We start from the raw sequence: 27,716 nt of genomic DNA, 5'->3' as shown, positions 1-27,716 counted from the left end.
ACCACTAATCAACTACGTGACTGAAACTTATTATCTATTTAGTATCATACATAATGCACTTGGATTCTAGAAATACATGTATTAACAATACTGTATTTACATAGTAATTGCTCTATGTCATGTAGTTATCCTTGATATCTATTTAGTGAAAGTGCGGTAATTATAGGGTCAAAAAGCATAACTACAACGTAACTACAGTGTATTAGCGAACTACCTACTGTATGGTATAATAACTATACCAATAGTTGTTTATTTCAATTAAAAGTTATTTCTCAGATACATAATTTTCAATGTATAATAAATTATCTTAATGTTTAGGGGCTACATATCTATATATAAATATTAGGACTGTTGATTAATCGCAGTTAACTCAAAAAAATTAATCATGATTAAAAAAATTAATAGCAATTAATCGCAGTTTTAATTGCAATTAATCACAGTTTTAATAGCCCCGTTAAACAATAGAATACCAATAGATATGTATTAAATATTTTAGATGTTTTTCTACATTTTCATGTATATTGTATTGTGTTGTAATTGAAATCAAAGTGTATATTATTTTTTATTATAAATATTTGCACTGTAAAAATGATAAACAAAAGAAATAATATTTTTCAATTCACCTCATACAAGTACTGTAATGCAATCTCTGTCATGAAAGTGCAATTTACAAATGTAGATTTTTTTGTTACATAACTGCACTCAAAAACAAAACAATGTAAAATTTCTGAGCCTACAAGTCCACTCAGTACTACTACTTTTTCAGCCAATCGCTAACACAAACACATTTGTTTCTATTTACAGGAGATAATGCTGCCCTCTTATTATTTACAATGTCACCAGAAAGTGAGAACAGGCATTTGCATGGCACTTTTGTAGCAGACATTTATGTGCCAGATATGTTAAACATTCGTATGCCCCTTCATGCTTTGGCCACCATTCCAGAGGACATGCTTCCATGTTGATGACGCTTGTTAAAAAAATAATGTGTTAATTAAATTTGTGACTGAACTCCTTGGGGGAGAATTGTACAGTAACTCCTCACTTTAAGTCGTCCCGGTTAACGTTGTTTCATTGTTATGTTGCTGATCAATTAGGGAACATGCTCGTTTAAAGTTGTGCAGTGCTCCCTTCTAACATCGTTTGGCAGCCGCCTGCTTTGTCCACTCCTTGCAGGAAGAGCAGCCCGTTGCAGCTAGCTGGTGGGGGCTTGGAACCAGGGTGGACCAGCAGGCCCCCATCAGCTCCCCGCTCCCCTAAGTTCCCTGTGGAGCGGCTGCCCAGCAGGCTAGCAATTGCAGCTTTCCCTCCCCCCACTGCCATGTGCTGCTCCTGCCCTCTGCCTTGGAGCTGCTCCCCGAGACTCCTGCTTGCTGTGCGGGGGGGAGGGGAAGAAGAGGGGGGCTAATGTCAGGGTGTTCCCCTGCTCCTGCACCCCGCTTACCCCATCTTCTATAGAGCAGGGGGGACACACGACAGGGCTCAGGACAGAGGGAGCTTGCTGGCAGCAGCTGTGGTCTCAGCAAGCTGATCAAATTAACAAGGCAGTGTACTTAAAGGGGAAATGCGCATCTCTCTCTCACACACAAGGTGTGTGTCTCTGTCTGCGATGCTGTCTCCCCTCCCTCCATTCCTGCTGCCTTGTAGAGTGTGAGAGTTAACCCTTGAAGGCTCAGCCAATTGCTAGTTCATCATTTAGCAGTAAGGCATTCCCTGGAAAATATCCCACCCTCTGACTCCTCCACCTCAATCAAGCTTCACAATCATCATCACTGTGTGCCAGTATTAAATTGTTATTTAAAACTTATACTGTGTGTGTGTATATACATATAATATAGTCTTTTGTCTGGTGGAAAAAATTCCCTAGAACCTAACCCCCTCATTTACATTAATTCTTATGGGGAAATTGGATTCGCTTAACATCATTTCGCTTAAAGTCGCATTTTTCAGAAACATAACTACAACGTTAAGTGAGGAGTTACTGTATGTCCCCTGCTCTGTTTTACCTGCATTCTGCCATATATTTCATATATTTCAAGAAGTAGGACAGACTGGATTTGCTGGCTCTAAAGTTTTACATTGTTTTATTTTAGAATGCAGTTATTTTTTGTACATAATTCTACATTTGTAAGTTCAACTTTCATGATAAGGAGATTGCACTACAGTACTTGTATTAGGTGAATTGAAAAATACTATTTCTTTTATTTTTTTTACAGTGCAAATACTTGTAATCAGAAAAAAATATAAAGTGGGCTTTATATTATGTGTTGTCATTGAAATCAATATATTGGATGTTTTATACATTTTCAAAAAATATTTAAATAAATGGTATTCTATTGTTTAACAGTGCGATTAATTGCTTTAATCACTTCACAGCCCTAATAAATATATAGATATAAATATCAAGATCTGTTAAATAGTCATACCAGAGTGTTTGTCTAACCCATTTATATATTTTCATATATATTTGGAAATTAATTTGGACTCGGCAACCAGTTAGCTTAGAGTAGTACACAAATAGTTCATGACATTTATATAATCCAAGACAGTAGCTGAAATATTAAGGATTTATATTGTTATGTTCTTTTGTAGCAACACTACAAAAATCTTTAATTTGCTTTATAAATTAATAATGTTTTTTTTTTTTACTTGAAACTATTATTAGATATTTATAACTCATTTGGTCCATATAGTTTAACTTTTATTTGGTGCTGGCAAATATATGCATTCTGTCTAACTATGCACATGCTAATACAAAGTTATGTTTTAGAAGTGATAGTGTTGCATCACCATTAATTCATGTGTGCACTATGACAAGAATTAATGGCATATCATGTTGCTTTCATGTAATGAACCCAGTACTCTCAGCTCTTAAGTCATGTTGCTGGAAATGATTACATAAAACAGAATGACTGTGACTAAAACCCTTATGTAGCTTTGAGAACTACTGTATATCACAAAGAAGCTTCTTCATGTTTAAAAATAGTTTTTAAATGCACTGCAACTCTCTGTTGGAAATAATTGTTGCTTTTTCTAACGATCTTTGCATTCTGTTCAGAAATGTGCATTTTCTTTAAGCACTGCAAAGTCTGTGTTATAATTTTATGCAGATGTGTATGTTAAGAGAACATGATGTGCTTATTTGTTACATCTATGCTACATTTTTACTTTATCTGAGTAAAATGGATGAAATTATGTATTAAATAAAAACATCAGTGACTTAGCCATGACCATTTTCTGCATGTTCTGTAACATCCCAAAGGCTGCTGTAGAAATGAAAGCTTGCTGTAGAAATTCATGAGTAGTATGTGCTAACCTCCTGCAGTTTTGATTTTTAAAAAAAAATAAGATTCTGGTAGCTTTACCTCTGTTGACATTCCTTTATATGAAAAGGATTCATCATTAACTCAAACAATCAATATGTGAGGATGGGGGGGGCAATATATCCTACTTTATAAGACTGATCAAAGTTATGAAGAATCTCACCTTTCACATGTCAATTTTTGTGGAACTTTTTAAACATTATTGGGTTTTTAGAGAGAGATGATAGCTGTTGCTAAACTATATTTTAACTATTAATTACAACTTGTTACTTTACTCATGCATACACAAGAAAATACTTAGAGGAGGGGAGATTTTGTTTATTATGAGGTCTATAGTTTGCTTTCTTGCAGAACTGGAACTGTCAAACTCGTTAAAATTATGATGTCAAAGATAGTATCATCCAGATTAAGTGTTTAACATAACTAAAACCGTAGTAAGGGAAGTTGCTTGTCACACAGTCTATTCTTATTTTTTCTAACCATATCATAATCTTTCTTTTCTGACTATAGTTTTTCTGACCTTGCAGTAACCCTAAGAAAGTTTTCTAAATAAGAGAGCATTTAACTTTGTTCTTAAGCAATGACATTTAAAAATATTGATGATCAATATAATGCATTACTGCTGAGCAAGAGCTTTGTGCTTTATATTGATTTTTGTTCTAAATGCCCTCAAGGCACACATGTTTGAGTGAAAAATGATATATGAAATATATAACCAGATTAAACAGTCTCTTTTTAAAAATTACATCTGTAATCACTATAATCACTAAGTAATATCTTTATATGGAAATATTTTAGCATCTAGTTTCTTATCAGGACCTAAAGGATTGAGAATCTCTAAAATCATAATTTTATTGTTTCTATTGAAGATGCTTATATTTTTTGGTGTTGGGCATTTTTATAATACTACAGAGATCCTAGTTTTCATAGATTCATAGATTCTAGGACTGGAAGGGACCTCGAGAGGTCATCGAGTCCAGTCCCCTGCCCGCATGGCAGGACCAAATACTGTCTGGATCATCCCTGATAGACATTTATCTAACCTACTCTTAAATATCTCCAGAGATGGAGATTCCACAACCTCCCTAGGCAATTTATTCCAGTGTTTAACCACCCTGACAGTTAGGAACTTTTTCCTAATGTCCAACCTAGACCTCCCTTGCTGAAGTTTAAACCCATTGCTTCTGGTTCTGGTTTTGTCATAGCTGTCAGTATTATGAGCTGTTAATGAAAGGAATTTAGGCAAAGACAAGTTCCTCTGAAAAGACCCCCAGTTCAGGAAGGTACTGAAGCAGTTGCATAACTTTAAGAACGTGAGCAGTTCCATTGATGTCAGTGGTAAGTCTCATACTTAAAGTTAGGCATCTGCTTCAGTACCTTCCTGAACTGAAACCAAATTGCTGTTCATGACCTTAGCAGTATTAAATGATTCAGATAACTATGATTGGTAATTTAGGACCTGACTCCTACCATCGCCACTCATATGAGTAAGCCTTATTCACTCAAGTAGTCCATTATCTTCAATGGGATTCCGAAACCAAAAATTACTTGTGTGAATAAGGATTTAAGGATCAGGCTCCTGGGCTTACTCAGAGTCCTATTTCTTACAAACTGTTTTTCTTCCCCAAAATCTGCACACAATACTCTACATCCTGATTACATTATCCACACATTTGAAAGATCTGTACATAATTTTTTGTACATCTGTGAACGTTCCATGTGGTTACATTTATTAACAGTGAAATGTGCCCTGTTATTGATTTACAATATGAATGCACTTCTATGACATTCTAATGGTGAAAAAATGTTACTTGAAGGTACTCAAGCTGAATTTCCATTTCTGGTAAAATAAAGCCAAGTGCACGAATGTCAGCAGACTTGTTTATAGGTCTGCTTTGTGAAGCATATATTATTTAGAACATTGAGTCAGGAGGCTGGCTGTTTGTAGGGATTGTCATGTTACATCTGCCATGTCAGTCAAAGCTCAGGCAGCTGTTGCCTGCCACTGGTGTTCTGGTGTGGCATTGTCCATCTTTCAGCACTTAACAGTCAGCAGCTCTCTCTCAGCTGTGCACTGCACAGACCTACACACATTTTCAGTATTGTCTGTACAGCCCCATTAATGTTCTTTTCAGGTAGAAGGAGAATAGTACATGTCCTTTTTCATCTTGGTAGTGCGGCTTCTTTTAGATACAGCCCTTCTTTTGGATAACAATTACAATTGGTTTAAAGAAATACCGGTATGCTTACGAGAACAACAATAATGATGCTGATAAAAATTGCATTTGCTTTGATACTTTACGTTGTTATCCAGCCAGTTAAAATGCTTTAGAAATAGTAAAGTGACACCAAAAGTTGAAATCTGTTGATTGCGTTAAAATGAATTAACGGGGATTCAGGGGCCAGTGCCTGTCACTGAATTCTTGGTTTTAGTGGTTTTGCAGCCACATTTTCAAATTTGTTTTTTATTTGTTTGTTTTTGTTTGTTTTATGCTTTTCTCTCCCTTGTTACTGTGTGAAAGAGCCACATGAAGAGGGGAAGCTGATTGACACTGACTACAGGCGGGAAGCTGTGAAATTGACTATACTCAAAGTGCTATCAAAGGCAAAAATAACCTGAAAAATACAGAAAATAACTTTATCTAATAATTTTCAGATGTAATAATCTTAGGTGTTACTTGAATCTAGAAAAAAAATAATTTAGGAATATAATTTATAAACCCACAGTATCCCTTTGCTTAAGCTACCTCTGTGAAGTAGGGGACATTATCCACATTTCAGCTGAGAGGGAGACACTGGCCATGTCACATAGTAAATCAGTAGAAGAATTGGGAATAGAATTCATAAATCTTGATTTCCTGTTCTGGGGTGAACTCCTGGCCCCATTAAAGTCAATGGGAGTTTAGCCACTGACTTCAGTGAGGCCATTTTACCTTTATTAATATTCCTTTGTTTTCATTTTCGGAAAGAGAAAATAAGTCATTCCCATGATTAATATCAATTTAAGATTTGCAACATTGTATAGTAATTAGATTGAGATATATTTATCTCTTCAGCCCCTCTCTGAAAATGATGTAGCTATACCATAAACACAAAAGCATGCACTAATAGCAGTTGAACAGAGGGCACATTCAGTTGCATCATCAGAAGTGCAGTGTCTTTGGTTTCAAGGGAGGAAGTCAGTGATTCACACATTAGCTTATCTTAATGGCAGAAAACTAGACAAAGATACAAAGATAGGCCACATAAGAGGAGAGCTATCCATTATATTGTCAAGTAGACCCCCTCCGGTAGAAGAAAAATAATACTTCATGCTGAACAAAATACTTATCTCAATTGTGCCTTTAAGGCACAGCCCCTGCATTGGGAGCAGAGTGGAGGTTACAGCTGCAGGGGAGTGCCAGAATGCATTGTCCCAGACATGCGGGAAGAAAGACAAGATGCAAGGGATGTGGTTTAATTAGGCCACAACTTTATTAACTTAATTCATCTGGGAACTATATGGCAATAATTCATACAGTGCTGATCATGATTCCATCCTTAATCTTTTCTACCTATTGTAGGACTGCCGACCCTCCACAGCTGGTCCCCAGCGCCCGCACCTTGTTATGGGGCTGGGGAAAGGCCATTGTCTCCTCACTGTACCAGATGTTAGGAGCCCAAACCTGTTCCCAGCTTCTTTAGGGTATGCCTTTCCCTAACTTCATTTCCAGTTCCAGTTACGAGGGAACCAGACCCCCTATGAAATAACTCCTACACTGGACACCTGCTAAGTTGTGACAACTAAAACCTTACTTCCTGACTTACCCCAGGGTCCCTGAGCTGCTGTGTGTAAGGCCATTTAAAAAAAAAAAAAACACACCAACCATCCAGCCCTGGTCAATCTGGCAGTGAGGGAAAAATTCCTTTCCAGTCCCAAAAAAGGTGACTTGCACTATGTCAGCAGCAGACCACAAACCCCAGGGATATGTGGTGCTCATCTGGGTGCAAGGGGAGATTGAGTTTATATACCTTCCCACAGGTGTTCAGGGCCAGTGGCTTACTTGAGCCCTACCGGCCTCCCCACCAGCTCAAGTGATGCCTTCCCATCCAACTCCCAAGGGGAATGGAACCATTAAAAGAGCTACTACCTTTCTTTACCCCATCAGTCCAGACAACCCACACCATCACCAGTTGCATTATCTTGGGGGTGGGGAGGTGGACTGCCTCCTATAGCTCCCTGTTGTGCAGGGGATGTGCCTGTTACTACACCACTTTGTGGAGTGCAGCATATTCCGATTCTTCCTCCATCCTATGTGCAGGTTCTGTTCTACAGGTTGGTGCAGAGGTGTGGGATAGGGCCATGAACCCTGGGGGTGGAGAGTGGAGGGAGCAGACCCCTGTGATTCCTTGAGCGCAAGGACTGCAGTTGTGCCTGGCTGCTATGAAGAACATGCAAGGGAAGAGGAAGTCTTCATGTTCCTTCCCATTGCCCTAGTGTGCAACTTCATAAAGGACAGGCATAATCAAACCCCATGTGAATCCTGAACTAGTAGAGTACTATTTGGTGAAAAAAGTCTATTTACTGAACACCAAGACCAGGCAATTAAGAAACATCTGTGGTGAATAGTTTTAAGAAAAGGACAGATTGCTTCATTTTATAAACATAATATTCCATTATTTTTCATAATAGAAAAAGTATTTAAAGACCGCTCGTTTGAATTTCTCATCCTGTTATTGATATGAGGATATTTAGTCATTGTCACTGCTAAAATAAATGTTATGTAAGACACAGCATAAAAATGTATGCTTTGTTTGTGAGCATATTCATCAGCTAATTCCCTTCAATATCTATGCATATAAACTAACTATGCTGTTGTGCATTGTGTATTCAAAACCCAAGAACTATGGTCAGGGTGTTTGTATCTTTATTACTGAATATAATATATTTACTTTCAGTTTTAGATAATTAAGCCAACATATGCAGTTTCTTGATTTGATGGACTAAGAAATACATCAGTCAAATAGTGACCCTTGTGTGACTTTATTCTGTTAGTATCTGAACACTTAATTATAATTGGCCAACTTTTATATGTAGCTCATAGACAACAGATTATTTTGTAAAGCTTTTTCATCCTCTTCTTTAAATTATAAAATTCAGAACCAGAAAAAATTCTTTGTACTTCTGTAAGATTTGCAAATATTATCTTATCTTCACTGTATTTTCGTTTTAATTGAATTAATTAAAAGTCACATTAAAAGAATTACAAAATGATGAAATTTTCACTTTTTGAAGGAGTGTTCATAGTAAATTGCATTTTTTATGTAACTAATTAATTTTGGGATAAAATGAATCATCATGAATCTAGGAAATCATTTTGGAAATAATAGGGTTCATGGATAGCAAGTCCTAAAGTTCAGCCTGAGAAGTGGATTGTATTCTGAACCTTGTATTCAATTATTCATATTTTTTAGAAAAAGTTATTTTAGACTCAAACTTTACATGCTTGGCCTCAGCCTGAAAGTGAATTGAGAAGTGCAGAATGTTTGAGTTATGCTAAGATGAAAGAAATAAGCTTTTCTTACTGTTACTTTTTAAAACAAGGTGTTTTTGTGCATGTAAGAGTTCAAAAATAGTTTGAACTTTTAAACTTGGCAAGATTTCAGTCCTCACTGATGACTATATAAATATCTCTAATGATCTTACAGGTTATTGTCTTTTTTGTTTTAATTCTCAAGGTTTTTAACTTTCATTGGAGGAAACGCAAATGATATAGGAAAACCTGATATGCAACAAAAAGTAAATGCTGTACTTCAAAAAGAAGGAATAGAAGGAACAGCAAAAACACTAAATACAACAGTACATACACTGCAAATAATCATTGATGGTCTGACTCAACCTGAAGGCTTTGACATCCGAACAGGTAAAAACTGAATGCTTTGCTTTATAAAGGTAGTTTTGTTGTAGTCTGGAATTTAGAATGTTCTGGGTTTCATTTTTAAACTGCAAGTTTTCTTCTAAGCTAGCAGTAGATTTAGTGGATGTGTAGGTCAACTGACTCCCTCCCTTCATCCTGTCGAACAGAGAAGAATGTACTACAGCATGCAGTCAGTCAGATAGTATTTGCTGGCTCGGTAATTAAGGAGTGTGAATCCTGTCTTAAATCATGACCTTTTGAGCCATAGGAAGGTGGGCTGCATGGCTTTTAACAGATAAGACAGTTGTAATATGTTGACTATACTGATTAAATCTACTGTTGGCTATTGTGGGAGAAGCATGAGCCGACTAAAAACACTAGTAATAAAGATCTATGGAATAGCAATATAAAATTCTGATTTATTAGAAGTTTGGGTCACACACTCCTCGGAGAAAAGTTTAATTGGAGTACATGGCTCATGACCCACACTGGTTAGATCTTCACAGCAGTGCAAAACAGTTTAAGGTGGGGGAGAGTGAGGAAGACGTAGGAGTGGAGGCGGCTATATCAGGAGGTGCAATTGTTCAATGAACCTTACAGTGGATACGCTCTGTCCTCTCACAACTGCAAGAGATAAAGGTAGGCAACAAAAATACATGCGTGTAATAATAAATAGTAGACTGATGCTAAAATATATTTCCACTCTCTCAACATTCTTTGTTTTGCTTCATGGCTTCATTATAGTTATTTATAAATGCAGCCCACTAATGATCCTGGAAACCCATTTCCTATCTTGTAGTAATTTAATTCTGGATCTCTAATGTCTAATTTTCAGTGAAATGGAATATCTAGCCATAAACGTAAAAATACATTGTGTTACTCAACACCAAAATAAATGACAGTTCTTAATGCAAACATTCAGATTTTAATGCACGAATGGTAGTATAATGGTGGAAGATTTTTGGAACAATCTGTAGTAGACAAGGCCTGTGCCTGGAAACTGTGCTAGTAGCAATCGTGCTCAGAAATGGTTTTCTTAATATAGATAGGAATTTTGTTTGTTTTGAATTGAACTAACTCATTATTAAAATTTTTTGAACTGAACTAACCCATTGTTAAAAATGTATGCCTTAAGAAGATAAGAATGGCCATACTGGGTCACACAGGTGGTCCGTCAAGCCTAGTATCCTGTCTTCTGACAATAGCAGTACCAGATGCGTCAGAGGGAATCAGCAGAACAGGGCAATTTATCAAGTGATCCATCCCCTGTTGTACACTCCCAGCTTCTGGCAGTTAGCTGTTTAAGGACACATGGGGAGCATGTGTTCGTGTTCCTGACCATCTTGGCTAATAGTCATTGATGGACATATCCTTCATGAACTTATCTAAATTTTTTTAACCCAGTTATTCTTTTGGGTTTCACAGCATCCCATGGCAATGAATTCCACAGGTTAACTGTGCGTTGTGTGAAAAAGTACTTCCTTTGTTTTTAAACCTGCTACCTATTGATTTCATTCAGTGATCCTTGGTTCTTGTGTTATGTGAAGGGTATATAACACTTCCCTATTCACTTTATCTACACCATTCATGATTTTACAAACTTCTATCATATCCCCCCTTAGTCATCTCTTTTCTAAATTGAACAGTCCCTGTCTTTTTAACTTTTTCTCATACAGAAGCTGTTCCATTTCCTTAATAATTTTTGTTGTCCTTTTCTGTACATTTTCCAATTCTAACATATCTTTTTTGAACTGGAACGACCAGAACTGCATACAGTATTCAAGGTGTGGGTGTAACATGGATTTATATAGTGGCATTATGATATTTTCTGTCTTTTATCCCTTTCCTAATGGTTCCTAACCTTCTGTTAGCTTTTTTGACTGTCACTGCATATTGAGCAGATGTTTTCAGAGAACTATTCATGATGACTCAAAGATCTCTTTGTTGAGTGGTAAAAGCTAATTTAGACCTCAACATTTTGTATATATATTTGGGATTACATTTTCCAATGAGCATTACTTTCAATTTTTAACATTGAATTTAATCTGCTGTTTTGTTGCACAGTCGCCCAGTTTTATGAGATCCTTTTGTAACTCTTTGCAGTCAGCTTTGGACTTAATTATTTTGAGTAGTTTTGTATCATTTGCAAACTTTGCCTTCTCACTGTTTACCCCTTGTTCCAGATTATTTATGAATATGTTGAACAACAGTGGTTCCAGTACAGATCCTTGGGGAAATCCACTCTTTACCTCTCTTCGCTGTGAAAACTGACCATTTATTCCTACCCTCGTTTACTATCTTTTAACCAGTTACTGATCCATGAGAGGACCTTCCCTTTTATCCCATGACAACTTACTTTGCTTAAGAGCCTTTGGTGAGGGAGCTTGTAAAAGGCTTTTAGATAGTCCAAGCACACTATTTCCACTGGATCACCCTTGTCCACGTGTTTGTTGACCTCCTCAAAAAATTCTACTAGATTAGTGAGGCATGATTTTCCTTTACAAAAGCCACGTTCACTCTTTCCCAAAATATTGCGTACATCTATGTGTCTGATAATTCTATTCTACATTTTCAACCAGTTTGCCTGGTACTGAAGTTAGGCTTAGTGGTCTATAATTGCCTGGATCGCCTCTGGAGCCTTTTCTAAAAATCAGCCTTACATTAGCTATCTGACAGTCATCTGGTACAGAGGCTAATTTAAACGATAGGTTAAATTGTTCTGGAATTTCATATTTGAGTTCCTTCAGGACTCATGGATGATACCACCTGTTCCTTGTGGCTTGCTACTGTTTAATTTTGCTCCCCACATAGGTACTTATAGACAGTGATCAAGTCACCCCTTATCCCTCTCTTTGTTAAGCTAAATAGGTTGAACTCCATGAGTCTTTCACTATCAGACATGTTTTCTAATCCTTTCATCATTCTCATTGCTCTTCTCTGAATCCACTCCAATTTATCAACATCCTTTTTGAGTTGAGTGCCAGAACTGGACACAATATTCCAGAAATGGTCACACCATTGGCAAATGCAGAGGTAAAATAAGCTCTCTGCACCTACTCGAGATTCCCCTTATTATGCGTTGAAGGATTGCCTTAGTCCTTTTGGCCACAGCATCAGACTAGGAGTTCATGTTCAGTTGATTATCCATTATGAGCATCCATTATGATCCCCAAATTTTTTTCAGAGTCCCAGGATAGAGTTCCCTGTCTTGTAAGTATGGCCTATATTCCTAGATGTATATATTTACAGTTAGCCATATTAAAAAACTGGATTGCTAGTGCCAGTTTACCAAGCAATCCAGATTTCTCTGTCAGTGAGCTATCCTCTTCACTATTCACCATTCTCCCAATTTTTGTGTCATCAGCTAACTTTATCTGTGAAGATTTTGTTTTCTTCCAGGTCATTAATAAAATAGGGCCAACAACCGATCCCTGTGGAACTCCACTAGAAACATACCCATTAATTGATGATTCCCTGTTTACAGTTACATTTTGAGATCTAATCAGTTAACCATTTTCAAGCCATTTAATATGTGCCATGTTAATTTTATATCTTTCTAGTTTTTTTAATTAAAATGTCATGTAATACCAAATCAAACGCCTTACAGAAGTTTGGGTATATGACATCAACACTATTACCTTTATCAACCAAACTTGTAATCCCATCAGAAAAGTTCACATTAATTTGACTGGATCTGTTTTCCATAAATCATTGTTGATTCATTAACTTCATCACCCTCCTTTAATACTTGAATAATCAAGTCCCATATCCGTCCCTCCATTATCTTGCGTGGGATCAATGTCAGACTGACAAGCCTATAATTACCCAGATCATCCTATTTACCCTTTTTAAAATATTAACACAACATTAGCTTTCTTATAGTCTTCTGGAACTTCCCCATTGTTCAAAGTATTATTGAAAATCAACATTTACAGTCCTGATTGCTCCTCAGACAGCTCTTTTAAAATTCTTGGATGCAAGGTATCTGGACCTGCTGATTTAAAAATGTCTCACTTCAGTATCTACTGTTTAACATCCTCCTGAGAGGCTACTGGAATGGAAAGAGTGTTAAATGATACGACTACTTCTTTCTTTTCTGTATTATTATTGATACTCCTACCATTTCCATTTAATAATGGATCAATTACATTGTTAGGATTCCTTTTGTTCTTGATAAACATTAAAAACTCCTTATTTTCCTTACCTCTGCTGGCCATAGATTTCTCCTTGTCTCTTTGCTTCCTTAATCAATTTTCAACAATTCCTAGCTTCTGAATTATATTCATTACTATTAACTTTCCCTTTCTTTAGTTTGTTATATCTTGTTTCTTGTAGTTTAGTTTTCTAAAGTGCTCCCCTCAGTTTGAATTGAAATACTCTATTGGTGGCTGCTTAATGCTCCTCAATGAGTTTAATAGAACATGAAACAGGAAAAACTATTTGGGGATGGGAAATAAGAAGATGATTTAAAAATATATATTTTTAAATGTTCTAGTAACCAAGGTACTCCCCAGGGAGTAAATCTCAAGAGTTTTGCACAAAAGAACTAACTTAGAGCAGCAGTTAAATGGCTGGTCAGGTAACTGTGGACAATCTGCAGACACTGGGTCATGCCAGGCTGGAACAAAAAGCAGCATTTTAAACATTAAATGGTTCCCATGGCTTCTCCCAGTCTCATCCCTGCCAGGGCCCTGAGCAGCTATTTAGTTTCTTTTTGCATTGAAATGCCTCCGCACGGTGTAATATTACAAAAGGATTAACTGATTTGGACTCAAGTAATTAGGTGCATTCCTTCAGTGGAAACTTAAATGTCATGCAGGGTCTACTGATGCCACCGCCAATCTGGGTAATATTTTAGGGCCTTATCCAAAGTGCACTGCAGTCGCACAGACTCCCATTCAGTGAGCTTTGGCTTTAGGCCTTTAACTTGTGTTTGTTTGTTTTTAAAGACAAAAGCCGGGGGGGGGGGAAGAATTAAAATCACAATCTAACTTTTGTGAAATTTAGAGTCTCTCTGGTAAATTGAGTATATTACTTCTGCTAAACTATCAAGCTTAGTGCATCAGGAAGAGGAAAGACAGCTGTAGGGGAGGGCGGAAGGGCAGGTATCAAGGTGGCTCAAAAGGAAAGAGGTTTTGGTGAAGTATCAGCAAATAAGAAGTGAGTAATAGGAGGGGAAAAAAGTCCTGTCCATTCCCACATACTGTACTATATAGGCTTGAATATACCAACATTGTGCATTTAAAAGTATATGTGTCTGCTTCTCCACCCTCATCAGTGTAAATGAGGAGTGACTTCCTTGAAGTTAGTGGATTTACACTGGTGTCAAACTGGTATAAATGAGTAGAGAGCATATAGGGCCATCTGAGAGGCATGGTGGTATGAATAAGCCATTTGAATGACTTTCCTTTTGCTTAGTGATATCACCAGACTACCTCAGTTGAATATTCACTTTACTATGTACAATTATGTGCACTAAAATATAACCATGTATATGATTATAAATCTGTGCTAAGAACCACCTGTAAGAGAAAACCCTTCTCCCAAGCAAATGCTTACAGGGCTTCAATATACTGTGTAGCCATTAGTTATAAACCCTATCAGGCAACCAATTTTGGTTGGTCTCTTAGGGTAGCCTCTTGCCATAGGTTTCATTATACCTGGTTCTCCATATAGTATAAACTGTTTTAAGTGACCAGCCAAGGGGCTAGCAAAATAGAAGAAAATCCATTGCCTGATAGAGGTAATGCTTATATGAAAGGCAAATGAAAATGTATTGGAAATCCTGGAGCTACTTTCAGTTAGTTTCCAAAAGTAGAAGGCTGCCTATTATAGGTGATCCACAGCACAAGTTTAATTGTACTGTTGTCTTTTCAATATCTTATTTCAGAAACTTGATTTTCATCTCTTGTTTTTTATGACAGATTTTGATAAACCCGATTTTAAGAGAAGCATAGTTTGTCTTGAAGACTTGAGCATTGGCACTGTTCTGACTGGAAAAGTAGAGAATGCTACTCTCTTTGGAGTTTTTGTTGATATTGGTGTTGGTAAGTCAGGATTGATTCCAATTAGGAACATAACAGAAACAAAACTTTCCAAAGCCAAGAAGAGAAGAAGTCTCGGATTGGGCCCTGGAGAAAGAGTGGAAGTTAAAGTACTCAATATTGATATCCCTCGATCAAGGATAACGTTGGACCTTCTTCGTGTTTTATGAGTTGTTCCCCACTGATAAGACTTTTATTTCTTTTTTAAAGGTTAAATGTTGTCACCAAGATTCTAAAGGTTGCAGTTCAAGCATTTACTGAGTATACTGGAAATGAAGGAATTAATCCAACTTTTGAAATCTTCAATTTCACTTTTTAATTCCAGAAGTTTTTCCAGAACTCTCTAAGCTCCCTCCCCTTAACAGTCACTTTAACACCAGCCCTGAAGTGGCTTTCACCCTCTTATTAGGGCACACACCTTCTTTTTGCAGAATAAGTGATATCTCAATGCGCTGCCAGACATATCTCTTACCTGTTTTCTTCTGTGCAAGATTTGCTCTCTCAATCCACATTTGGTCTGTGCTGCTTCAGCAGACTCAGCCATGTTCTTTCATACTGAAAAACACCACTTGAATGGTCTGTTTCCATGCTGTTTTCTTAAGGAGGGCTTAAAAGTAGACTTTGGTAGAAACTAAAATAGAAGCTTAAAAATGGCCTCTGCTTAGACCAAGGAAGAACAGCAACGCATAATGCTAAAATCTGGATATAATGGTAATTGTATTATTGGATCAGAAATGTGCTGTTTGTATTTGAGCTACCGTGTAAAGTTTTTTTTTTATTATTATTGCTCGGGCAATTATCATATTAATTAACACAGTGAGGTACCTCTAATTTGCTCAAAAAGTTGCAAAAGCATTTTTTCTGTACCTGTACATAATAAAAATCTTTCTGACCTATTTTTTTTAGTGTACTGATTACATAAACTATCCGCACAATCCCAGGACAATCCTGTCCCATCCCAACAACCACTGTTTGTGCACCAACAACATTCCACTCTAGGAAGATAATTGTGAGGATGCGCTTGTCAGAACATCATGTCACTTAATTGTAATTGTTTTTTCACTAGCTGAAGCTTCAGATAATATTTTCAGCAGAAGCTATGGGAATAGAGAGTGCTCGGTACTTCATAGAGGTGTTCAGAACCTGGTAGGATCAGGTCAGTCATAGATTCTAAGGCCAGAAGGGACCATTGTGATCTCCTATATAACACAGGCCATAGATCTTCCCCAAAATAATTCCTAGTGCAGATCTTTCAGAAAAACATCCAATCTTGATTTAAAAATTGCCAGTGATGGAGAATCCACCACAGTCCTTGGTACATTGTTCCTTGAAATGTCTACTCAGAAAAAATACATAATGAAAACTAAATGACAATGATAAAGTCTCTGGTTGTCTGATATCAGCTGATCTTAATGAGGTTAGAGATTGGGACCATGATGCAGGAGGGTAATCAATGAGCCATTCATTTAATCTGTACTCTCTTCCCTGTCCCATTTTGATTTTCTGGCTGAAAAAGTCATAATGAATTGGATTTAAGTAGTACAGAGCACATTGCAAACAGTTTTGTTTGATGGAAATGGACTCCTAAATGAACTGGGATGACTGCCAAGGCAATCTGTTCCACAGAAAGGGAGGTATTAATTACCTCCCACTCTTCATATATAGGATAGTGCTTCAGATTAAGGTTGAGGTCATGATTAGCTGTATGGTGTGAAAAAACTAACTTTGAGGCTATCAGCACTGTAGATTAATAAAGGACCTGGTTTTACTGGTCATTCATTCTTTCACAATGAATGGAAACTTGCACCTGAAAACATAAAATTAGTTTAAAAAACCCCCACAACACACATCCATTGAAAAAGAGGACAGATGAGTTCTTTGTAATATGCAAAGCAATAAATCATTGATCTGAATTAGGGCTGTTAATTAATCGTAGTTAACTCATGCGATTAACTAAAAAAAATTAATCGCGATTAATTGCACTTATAACAATAGAATACCAATTGAAATTTATTAATTATTTTTGGATGTTTTTCTATATTTTCAATATTGATTTCAGTTACAACACAGAATACAAAGTGCACAGTGCCCACTTTATATTATTAGTTTTTATTATAAAAAATTATAAAAGAAAAAGTAATGATAAACAAAAGAAATAGTATTTTTCAATTCACCTCATACAAGTACTGAAGTGCAATCTCTTTATCATGAAAGTGTAACTTACAAAGGCAGATTTTTTTTGGTTACATAATTGCACTCAAAAACAAAACAGTGTAAAACTTCAGAGCCTACAAGTCCACTCAGTCCTACTTCTTATTCTGTCAATCACTAAGACAAACAAGTTTGTTTACATTGAAAGGAGATACTGCTGCCTGCTTCTTATTTACAGTGTCACCTGACAGTGAGAACAGGTGTTTGCATGGCACTTTTGTAGCTGGCGTTGCAAGGTATTTACATGCCAGATATGCTAAACATCCGTATGGCCCTTCATGCTTCGGCCACCATTCCAGAGGACATGCTTCCATGCTTATGATGTTCGTCAGTAAAATTTGTGACTGTACTCCTTGGAGGGAGAATTGTATGCCTCCTGCTCTGTTTTACCCGCATTCTGCATATACTTCATGTTATAGCAGTCTCGGATGATGACGCAGCACATGTTTGTTTTAAGAACACTTTCACTGCAGATTTGACAAAACGCAAAGAAGGTACCGATGTGAGATTGCTAAAAATAGCTACACCACTCAACCCAAGGTTTAAGAATCTGAAGTGCCTTCCAAAATCTGAGAGGGATGAGGTATGGAGCATGTTTTTAGAAGTCTTAAAAGAGCAACACTCTGATGCTTAAACTACAAAAAAGAAAAAAAGAAAATGAACTTTCTGCTGGTGGCATCTGACTCACATGATGAAAATGAACATTAGTCAGTCTGCACTGCTTTGGATCATTATCAAGAAGAACCCATCATCAGCATGGAAGCATGTCCTCTGAAATGGTGGTTGAAGCATGAAGGGACATGTGAATCTTTAGTGCATCCGGCATGTAAATATCTTGCAACGCCAGCTACAACAGTGCCATGCGAATGCCTGTTCTCACTTTCAGGTGACATTGTAATCAAGAAGCAGGGAGCATTATCTCTTGCAAATTGTAACCAAACTTGTTTGTCTGAGTGATTGGCTGACCAAGAAGTAGGGCTGAGTGGACTTGTAGGCTCTAAAATTTTACATTGTTTTATTTTTGAATGCTGGTTTTTTTTTTTTACATAATTCTATATTTGTAAGTTCAACTTTCATGGTAAAGAGATTGCACTACAGTACTTGTATGAGGTGAATTGAAAAATACAATTTTTTTGTTTTTTAAAGTGCAAATATTTGTAATCAAAAATAAATATTAAAATAAGCACTGTACACTTTGTATTCTGTGTTGTAATTGAAATTAATATATTTGAAAATGTAATAAACATCCAAAAATATTTAAAATAAATGGTATTCTATTGTTTAACAGCGCAATTAATCGTGATTAATTTTTTTAATCTCTTGACAGCCTTAATCTAAATGTTACAAAACTGTGTACAGAAAGTTTCCCAAGTACTAATAATGATTGGCATCAAATTCAGTAAAATCTAATAGTCTGAAATGACTCCCCAAGAAAGACAAAGAGCTCTGTGACTCACATTTAGAAAGACTGCTATTTAAGGAATTGAGCAAAAAAATTAACCCTAGAGATTTATGGATGTATACCACCCTTGTCAGGAGCAGGAGAGTAAAAAATATCTAGATAGTTCAGTGAAAGTTTGTTACTTAAGTGTTAGTTCTTATCCCAAACTGTTGTATGGATCACTGAATACAATCTAATACTGTCAGACACCTAGGGCCCCTCCCTTAGAAATGTCTTGTTCAATTCCTATACTTTATGAGATAAAACTTTGTAAAACAAGTTGTTTGTAATAAAATGCAGAGATTCCATTTTTGTAGGTGCATCTTACTATTACAAAGGCTAGAGAAAATGAATTAATGAAAGCTAGTTCATGTTCCAGTGGATTCATTTGAAGATGAAAAGAAGCGTTGGATATAGAGAGAGGCTGGGGACACGTATGTGTACCTGATGGTATGGGCCCCTTTTGAGGGCCTTTTTGGTGGGGATAGCTCAGTGGTTTGAGCATTGGCCTGCTAAACCCAGGGTTGTGAGTTCAATGCTTGAGGGGGCCATTATAGGGATCTGAGGCAAAAATCTGTCTGGGGATTGGTCCTGCTTTGAGCAGGGGGTTGGACTAGATGACCTCCTGAAATCCCTTCCAACCCTGATATTCTATGATTCTATGATATGCATATGTACATGATCTGATTTTTAAATATATTTCTAATCAATCTTGCAAAATATTCATGACAATTTACCAGCCCAGGCACTCTATATTTACCCACATTTGCCATGACTAGAAAACAAACACTTTTAACTTGTCCAAAAAAACATTACTTGCTACATGCATGTGAGTGAATAGAATAGTGCAAGGTTTGGATAACCTAACCCTTCTGTCTTTCTAAATGGATGTTTTCCACTGTAGAGTGGCATGCCACGGTGGGGCAGTATTCAAAGGTGACTGGATAAATATTTTTGGAATCTGTTCTTCCAGGGAAAAAAAACTAGGGTTGTCTACAAGGCTGAACCTGTCCATGGATGTACACAAGCAGAGAATAACAGAGAGAAACCTTAATGTGGTGTGAGTATGCGATGGCCACACTGCTTAAAGGTGAATAGTTATGCAGGTCATCTCAAGTTGGCATGCAGGGCAATGGGATAACAGAGTTAATGTTGTGATGTTTTTAATCTATGGAAAAACTGTTATGATTCAGGGCATAATTTTGCTCACCTTGGGTCTCTTGGTGGTGTCATGAGGGTGGTGGAGTCCATGTCTTGTGGTGGGAAGAAGGATGAAAATGTTCTCTGATAGGTTGAATTAACTGGGGGAAAGAGAGACTGAGACTTCTTGGAGGATTAGAATTCCAGGGTAAGTCCTAAGAAAATGAGTTAGTGAGCAGAAAAGCAGGTAAGTTGGTCAGAAGAGTGTGATAAACTGCAGTCATGTGATATACTTGTCACATAGATATCATCTCCACTGATTTTTTCCTGAGCGTGTATACTTATATGTGCACACCCCCACAAAAATGCATGTTGACTTTGGGTGGAGGTTGCTAGACTACATATACCACCAATGCAAACCAAGGAAATACACAAAGTCATTCATCATACATGTAAACTCCTTTCATCAGTTCTGATCAGACCCAAATACCTCCCTGTCACAGCTCACATATTTTGACACTCCTCTTCAGCAAATAACATGGACAGTTCTACAGGCTAATGTGTCTCACACCCCTTTGAGTTAAGCATTCATTTTTCCAGTTCTCTCTAAAACCCTCCTTTCTGTCTGATCTTGAATTGGTGCCTTTTCTTCACTACTGATTTGCCTTCACAAACCAAGTCTACAAAGCCAAGCTGCCTGTAAAGATTTTCTGGATTTCTGTTTTAATACAGAATGTATTATTGCAAGTGTAAGGATCTGACATTTCTTTCCTTCACCAAAGTTCAAATTACAAATGTCAAAAGTTATCACCAAGTGTGAAACAATACGTGATGCACAAGTCTTCGTATTAGTGAAGGAAGAGGATATCAAGAGATGGCACTTATGTTATATAGTCTTTCCATGTCTGTCTGTCTTGGATACCTCTCCCTTTGAAGTGGGCTTGTAAGTGGGCAAAACTCCCATCTTAACGGATGATCACAAATGTGAATGGGCAACAGTCATGTAATGAACATCAAACATCTTTGTTAATGGCGAGATTCCTAACCACAAATGTCCAAACAGCTGTTGGCACAGAGATTATGAACTAGTTAAGAGAATGTGGCATCATTTAATCTCCCAGCTCTAATAAATGCTGTATTAACTTCCAAAACTAAAAAATACCCTCTGTAGGGCCACAGAAGTTATTTGGGGGATTCTGAAATCACTTTTGGGCGGAGAAGGAGAGCGAGTCCTATTAACAGTCTTATTACATTTTGTCTGTCCAAGTCAGAGCCCTAGTCAAAATGCTGCAAAAGTCAACAGTTTGAAAACATATTTTTCAGACTTCTTCAGGCCTTTGACCTGTTCATATAGCACTTCAGCTTCTGAAAAAGCCTTGTTAATGTGAAAGTGCTTTACGGGACACTCGCTGGTGATTCTGTCTATCATTGTTGATAAAGTAAATGCAAAAAAAAAACCCCAACCCCCCAAAAACTAGTTTAAAGCAGAAGAGAGTATTTGTTTGGCCTGAAATTGACCCTTTCAAACAATGGCAAACATTACTATTTGCTTCTGTCTATATATGGAGGTCTATTTTAAGTCGGAATCTTACATAGAGCCAATCCCCGTAGTAGCTAAGCACTTTTCTTCTTCAAGTGCTTGCTCATGTCAATTCCATTTTAGGTGTGTGCATGCCTATGAGCACAGTTGTCAGAGATTTCAGCCTTAGCGGTATCTGTAGGGCTGGCTGTGGTGCCCCCTGGAGTGGCACTCGCATGCGGAGGTATATCAAGTGCTGCCGACCCTGAGCACTCTCAGTTCCTTCTTACTGCCCATGACGGTTGGTTGGAGCACCTTGTCTTGCTTCGCAAGACCAGCAGCGGTTATCTAGTAACTGGTTTAGTGGTTGTTGTACATAGTTTCATAGGTACAACAAGGAGTCCGGTGGCACCTTAAAGACTAACAGATTTATTTGGGCATAAGCTTTCGTGGGTAAAAAACCTCACTTCTTCGGATGCATGGAGTGAAAGTTACAGAGGCAGGCATTATACAATGACACATGAAGAGAAGGGAGTTGCCTCACAAGTGGAGAACCAGTGTTGACAGGGCCAATTCAATCAGGGTGGATGTGGTCCACTCCCAATAATAGTTGAGGAGGTGTCAATTCGAGGAGAGGCAAAGTTGCTTTTGTAATGAACCAGCCACTCCCAGTCCCTATTCAAGCCCAAATTAATGGTGTTAAACTTGCAAATGAATTTTAGTTTTGCTGTTTCTCTTTGAAGTCTGTTTCTGAAGTTTTTTTGTTCAAGAATAGTTACTTTTAAATCGTTATAGAATGTCCAGGGTGATTGAAGTGTTCACCAATTGGCTTTTGTATGTTACCATTCCTGATGTCCGATTTGTGTCCATTTATTCTTTTACGTAGGGACTGTCAGGTTTGGCCAATGTATATGGCAGAGGGGCATTGCTGGAACACGATGGCATATATAACATTAGTAGACGTGCAGGTGAATGAGCCCTTGATGGGTGTGGCTGATGTGGTTGGGTCCTCTGATGGTGTGGCTAGAGTAGATATGGGGACAGAGTAGGCAACAAGGTTTGCTACAGGGATTGGTTCCTGCCTCCCAAGGTCTGTGAGGTCTGTTTTCCAGGATAGGTTGTAGATCGTTGATAATGCACTGGAGAGGTTTTAGCTGGGGGCTGTACGTGATGGCCATTGGTGTTCTGTTATTTTCCTTGTTGGGCCTGTCCTGTAGTAGTGTAGAAGGTTAAAGGGTGATTTGATCACTGTCTATAAGTACTTACTTCAGACACCAGGTTAGTTTACAAATAATGCTATTTGCAGGCGATGTAAAGGAGGTGTAGAGCTGTGGTGCATTTGCTGCTGATGCTTCTGGCCAATAATGTCTAACAGTTTTCCGTAGTGGTTTGATTCAAATGTTCAATGAGACATCTTGACCTGGTATGTTCCACCTGTCATGACCTGGGGTTCATAATAAATGAGAAAAAGTCAATCTTAACACCAATATAATGCATAGAATTCATCGGAGTGGTCCTTGACTCCACTTGGGCCAGAGCCTTCCTCCCCAAGACTCGGTTCCAGGCCATGGCAGACCTCATCACAGACCTCATCACAGACCTGTGGGCCCACCCGCTCACCACCTCCCACACATACCCGAGGCTGTTGGGCCACATGGTAGCATGTACTAACATGGTCAGGCACGCATGACTCCACTGCAGACCTGGTAGCTGGTGTCAGTCTGTGTCCCCAACCCGTACAGCATGGACCGGGTGGTCAGGATCCCGGACAGTGTACTGTCATCCCTCATCTGGTATCAGGATCCCACATTGGTGTTGGAAGGACTTCCCTTTGTGGCCCTGGTCTCCTCGGTGACCCTTGTCTCCGATGCCTCGGACTTGGGCTGGGGAGCCCACCTGGGCACTCGTTGCACTCAAGGTTGTTGGTCCAGTTGCAATCATTCCCTGCATATCAATGTCATGGAACTCAAGGTGGTTCAACTAGCATGCCAAGCCTTTCTAACTCGTATACAAGACAGTGTGATTTAGGTCCTGACGGACAACACAGCTACAGTCTTCTATATCAACCGGCAGGCCGGAGCCAGGTCGTCTGCCCTTTGCCAGGAACCGCTCCGGCTCTGGGACTTCTGTCTACAGCACAACATCCATCTTGTGGCCGCTCACCTTCCAGAGTCCAAGAATGCTTTGGCAAATCACCTCAGCAGGATGTTCTCGTCTTGTCATAGATTCATAGATTCATAGATTATAGGACTGGAAGGGACCTCGAGAGGTCATCGAGTCCAGTCCCCTGTCCGCATGGCAGGACCAAATACTGTCTAGACCATCCCTGATAGACATTTATCTAACCTACTCTTAAATATCTCCAGAGACGGAGATTCCACAACCTCCCTAGGCAATTTGTTCCAGTGTTTAACAACAATTAGGAACTTTTTCCTAATGTCCAACCTAGACCTCCCTTGCTGCAGTTTAAACCCATTGTTTCTGGTTCTATCCTTAGAGGCTAAGGTGAACAAGTTCTCTCCCTCCTCCTTATGACACCCTTTTAGATACCTGTAAACTGCTATCATGTCCCCTCTCAGTCTTCTCTTTTCCAAACTAAACAAACCCAATTCTTTCAGCCTTCCTTCATAGGTCATGTTCTCAAGACCTTTAATCATTCTTGTTGCTCTTCTTTGGACCCTTTCCAATTTCTCCACATCTTTTTTAAAATGGCGCCCAGAACTGGACACAATACTCCAGCTGAGGCCTAACCAGAGCAGAGTAGAGCGGAAGAATGACTTCTCGTGTCTTGCTCACAACACACCTGTTAATACATCCCAGAATCATGTTTGCTTTTTTTGCAACAGCATCACACTGTTGACTCATATTTAGCTTGTGGTCCACTATAACCCCTAGATCCCTTTCTGCCGTACTCCTACCTAGACAGTCTTTTCCCATTCTGTATGTGTGAAATTGATTTTTCCTTCCTAAGTGGAGCACTTTGCATTTGTCTTTGTTAAACGTCATCCTGTTTAACTCAGACCATTTCTCCAATTTGTCCAGATCATTTTGAATTATGACCCTGTCCTCCAAAGTAGTTGCAATCCCTCCCAGTTTGGTATCATCCGCAAACTTAATAAGCGTACTTTCTATGCCAATATCTAAGTCGTTGATGAAGATATTGAACAGAGCCGGTCCCAAAACAGACCCCTGCGGTACCCCACTCGTTACGCCTTTCCAGCAGGATTGGGAACCATTAATAACAACTCTCTGAGTACGGTTATCCAGCCAGTTATGCACCCACCTTATAGTAGCCCCATCTAAATTGTATTTGCCTAGTTTATCGATAAGAATATCATGCGAGTCCGTATCAAATGCCTTACTAAAGTCTAGGTATACCACATCCACCGCTTCACCCTTATCCACAAGGCTCGTTATCCTATCAAAGAAAGCTATCAGATTGGTTTGACACGATTTGTTCTTCACAAATCCATGCTGGCTGTTCCCTATCACCTTACCACCTTCCAAGTGTTTGCAGATGATTTCCTTAATTACTTGCTCCATTATCTTCCCTGGCACAGAAGTTAAACTAACTGGTCTGTAGTTTCCTGGGTTGTTTTTATTTCCCTTTTTATAGATGGACACTATATTTGCCCTTTTCCAGTCTTCTGGAATCTCTCCCGTCTCCCATGACTTTCCAAAGGTAATAGCTAGAGGCTCAGATACCTCCTCTATTAGCTCCTTGAGTATTCTAGGATGCATTTCATCAGGCCCGGGTGACTTGCAGGCATCTAACTTTTCTAAGTGATTTTTAACTTGTTCTTTTTTTATTTTATCCGCTAAACCTACCCCCTTCCCATTAGTATTCACTATGTTAGGCATTCCTTCAGACTTCTCGGTGAAGACCGAAACAAAGAAGTCATTAAGCATCTCTGCCATTTCCAAGTTTCCTGTTACTGTTTCTCCCTCTTCACTAAGCAGTGGGCCTACCCTGTCTTTGGTCTTCCTCTTGCTTCTAATGTATTGATAAAAAGTCTTCTTGTTTCCTTTTATTCCCGTAGCTAGTTTGAGCTCATTTTGTGCCTTTGCCTTTCTAATCTTGCCCCTGCATTCCTGTGTTGTTTGCCTATATTCATCCTTTGTAATCTGTCCTAGTTTCCATTTTTTATATGACTCCTTTTTATTTTTTAGATCGTGCAAGATCTCGTGGTTAAGCCAAGGTGGTCTTTTGCCACATTTTCTATCTTTCCTAACCAGCGGAATAGCTTGCTTTTGGGCCCTTAATAGTGTCCCTTTGAAAAACTGCCAACTCTCCTCAGTTGTTTTTCCCCTCAGTCTTGATTCCCATGGGACCTTACCTATCAGCTCTCGGAGCTTCCCAAAATCTGCCTTCCTGAAATCCATTGTCTCTATTTTGCTGTTCTCCCTTCTACCCTTCCTTAGAATTGCAAACTCTATGATTTCATGATCACTTTCACCCAGGCTGCCTTCTACTTTCACATTCTCAACGAGTTCCTCCCTATTTGTTAAAATCAAGTCTAGAATAGCTTCCCCCTTAGTAGCTTTTTCAACCATCTGAAATAAAAAGTTGTCTCCAATGCAGTCCAAGAATTTGTTGGATAGTCTGTGCCCCGCTGTGTTATTTTCCCAACATATATCCGGATAGTTGAAGTCCCCCATCACCACCAAATCTTGGGCTTTGGATGATTTTGTTAGTTGCTTGAAAAAAGCCTCATCCACCTCTTCCACCTGGTCATGAGTGCTCCCTTCATCCGGAGGTGGTCAGTTCCATCTTCCGCAGGTGGGGAACTATCCGGGTGGACCTGTTCACATCTTCCACTCGATTGGAGGCATGGACAGATGCCTTTCTGCTCCCGTGGTCGGGGGCTGTGATGTACACCTTCCCTCCAGTGCCACTGCTACCCAGGGTCCTCATGAAAATCAAACAGGACAGGGTGAGAGTCATCCTCATAGCACTGGTGTGGCCATGACAACACTGGTTGAGCAGTCTGATGGACCTCTCGGGGGCAACCCCGTTCCAGCTGCTGCTCAGGTCGGACCAGAACCACAGCAGTCTTCTGCACCCAAACCTGGTGGTGCTACATGTGACGACTTGGCTGCTGGAGCAGCAGTGCTCGGCCATGGGTCAGCACATTCTGTTGGGAAGTAGGAAGGTCTCCATCAGAGCAACCTACCTGGCCACGTGGAAATGATGGATTGCGGACAGAGGTATTCATCCCGAGCGTACTTCACTGCAGCTTATTCTGGATGACCTCCTGCACCTCAAGCTCCAGGGCTTGTCCCTCTCATCAATCAAGGTCCATCTGGGGGCAATCTCGGCCTCCCCCCCCGCCATTCGAGGGCAGGTCGGTTTTTGCTCAGGCTATCACGGCCAGATTCCTTAGGGGCCTAGAGTGCCTCTACCGTAGAATCATAGAATATCAGGGTTGGAAGGGACCTCAGGAGGTCATCTAGTCCAACCCCCTGCTCAAAGCAGGACCAATCCCCAGACAGATTTTTGCCCCAGATCCCTAAATGGCCCACTCAAGGATTGAACTCACAACCCTGGATTTAGCAGGCCAATGCTCAAACCACTGAGCTATCCCTCCCCCTCAGGATTCATACCATTTTGACAAACAGAATGGACACCTTTGTAGGAGTGAGGCCAGCACCTCAGCTTGTTCACCAAAGCATTTTCAATATGCCCAAGTAGCATCATTTTGGTGTGTTTGTTCCAGTCCTCCTTCACAAGCTGAAGGCAGAGGACTGTGATGGGCAACCTGTGGACTACCACAAGACTCAGTCTCTGTGCCATCTCATTGAATATTTGAATCAAACCACTACGGGAAACTGTTAGACATTATTGGCCAGAAGCGTCAGCAGCAAATGCACCACAGCTCTACACCTCCTTTACATCACCTGCAAATAGCATTATTCGTAAACTAACCTGGTGTCTGAAGTAGATCACCACCTGACTGAAGAGTACACAAATCCAGGGAAAATGGCGGGGAGAGGGTGTAGGCATTTTTACGGCTATTCAACACTATATTATCATGCTCAATAGCAATCACATGTCCCACTCCCCCCCTTATCTTCATTGACAAAACAGTCTGCATCCTAGGGACCTGCTTGGAATTCCTATTGATACTGGATATCCAAATA

The 27,716-nt window shown here is 39.0% G+C and overlaps 1 protein-coding gene across 2 annotated transcripts in view; it reads left to right on the top strand.

The window, feature by feature from the left end:
* The window catches only part of SRBD1 (S1 RNA binding domain 1), a 229,492-nt gene extending 213,332 nt beyond the window's left edge, over positions 1-16,160 (top strand). For both annotated transcript variants that reach the window (XM_065589554.1, XM_005296117.5), the window contains 2 exons: positions 9,042-9,226; positions 15,145-16,160. In XM_065589554.1, the coding sequence (XP_065445626.1) occupies positions 9,042-9,226; positions 15,145-15,434 (475 nt within the window). In that variant the 3' untranslated portion in view covers positions 15,435-16,160. The remainder of the gene's footprint in view (positions 1-9,041; positions 9,227-15,144) is intronic.
* The last annotated feature ends 11,556 nt before the right edge of the window (positions 16,161-27,716 follow it).

Source organism: Chrysemys picta, chromosome 3 (assembly GCF_011386835.1).
Source record: "Chrysemys picta bellii isolate R12L10 chromosome 3, ASM1138683v2, whole genome shotgun sequence".
In the NCBI taxonomy this organism is placed as follows: Eukaryota; Metazoa; Chordata; order Testudines; family Emydidae; genus Chrysemys; species Chrysemys picta.
Note: the sequence above shows the minus strand (reverse complement) of the source record. Positions and strands in the feature narration are given on the sequence as shown.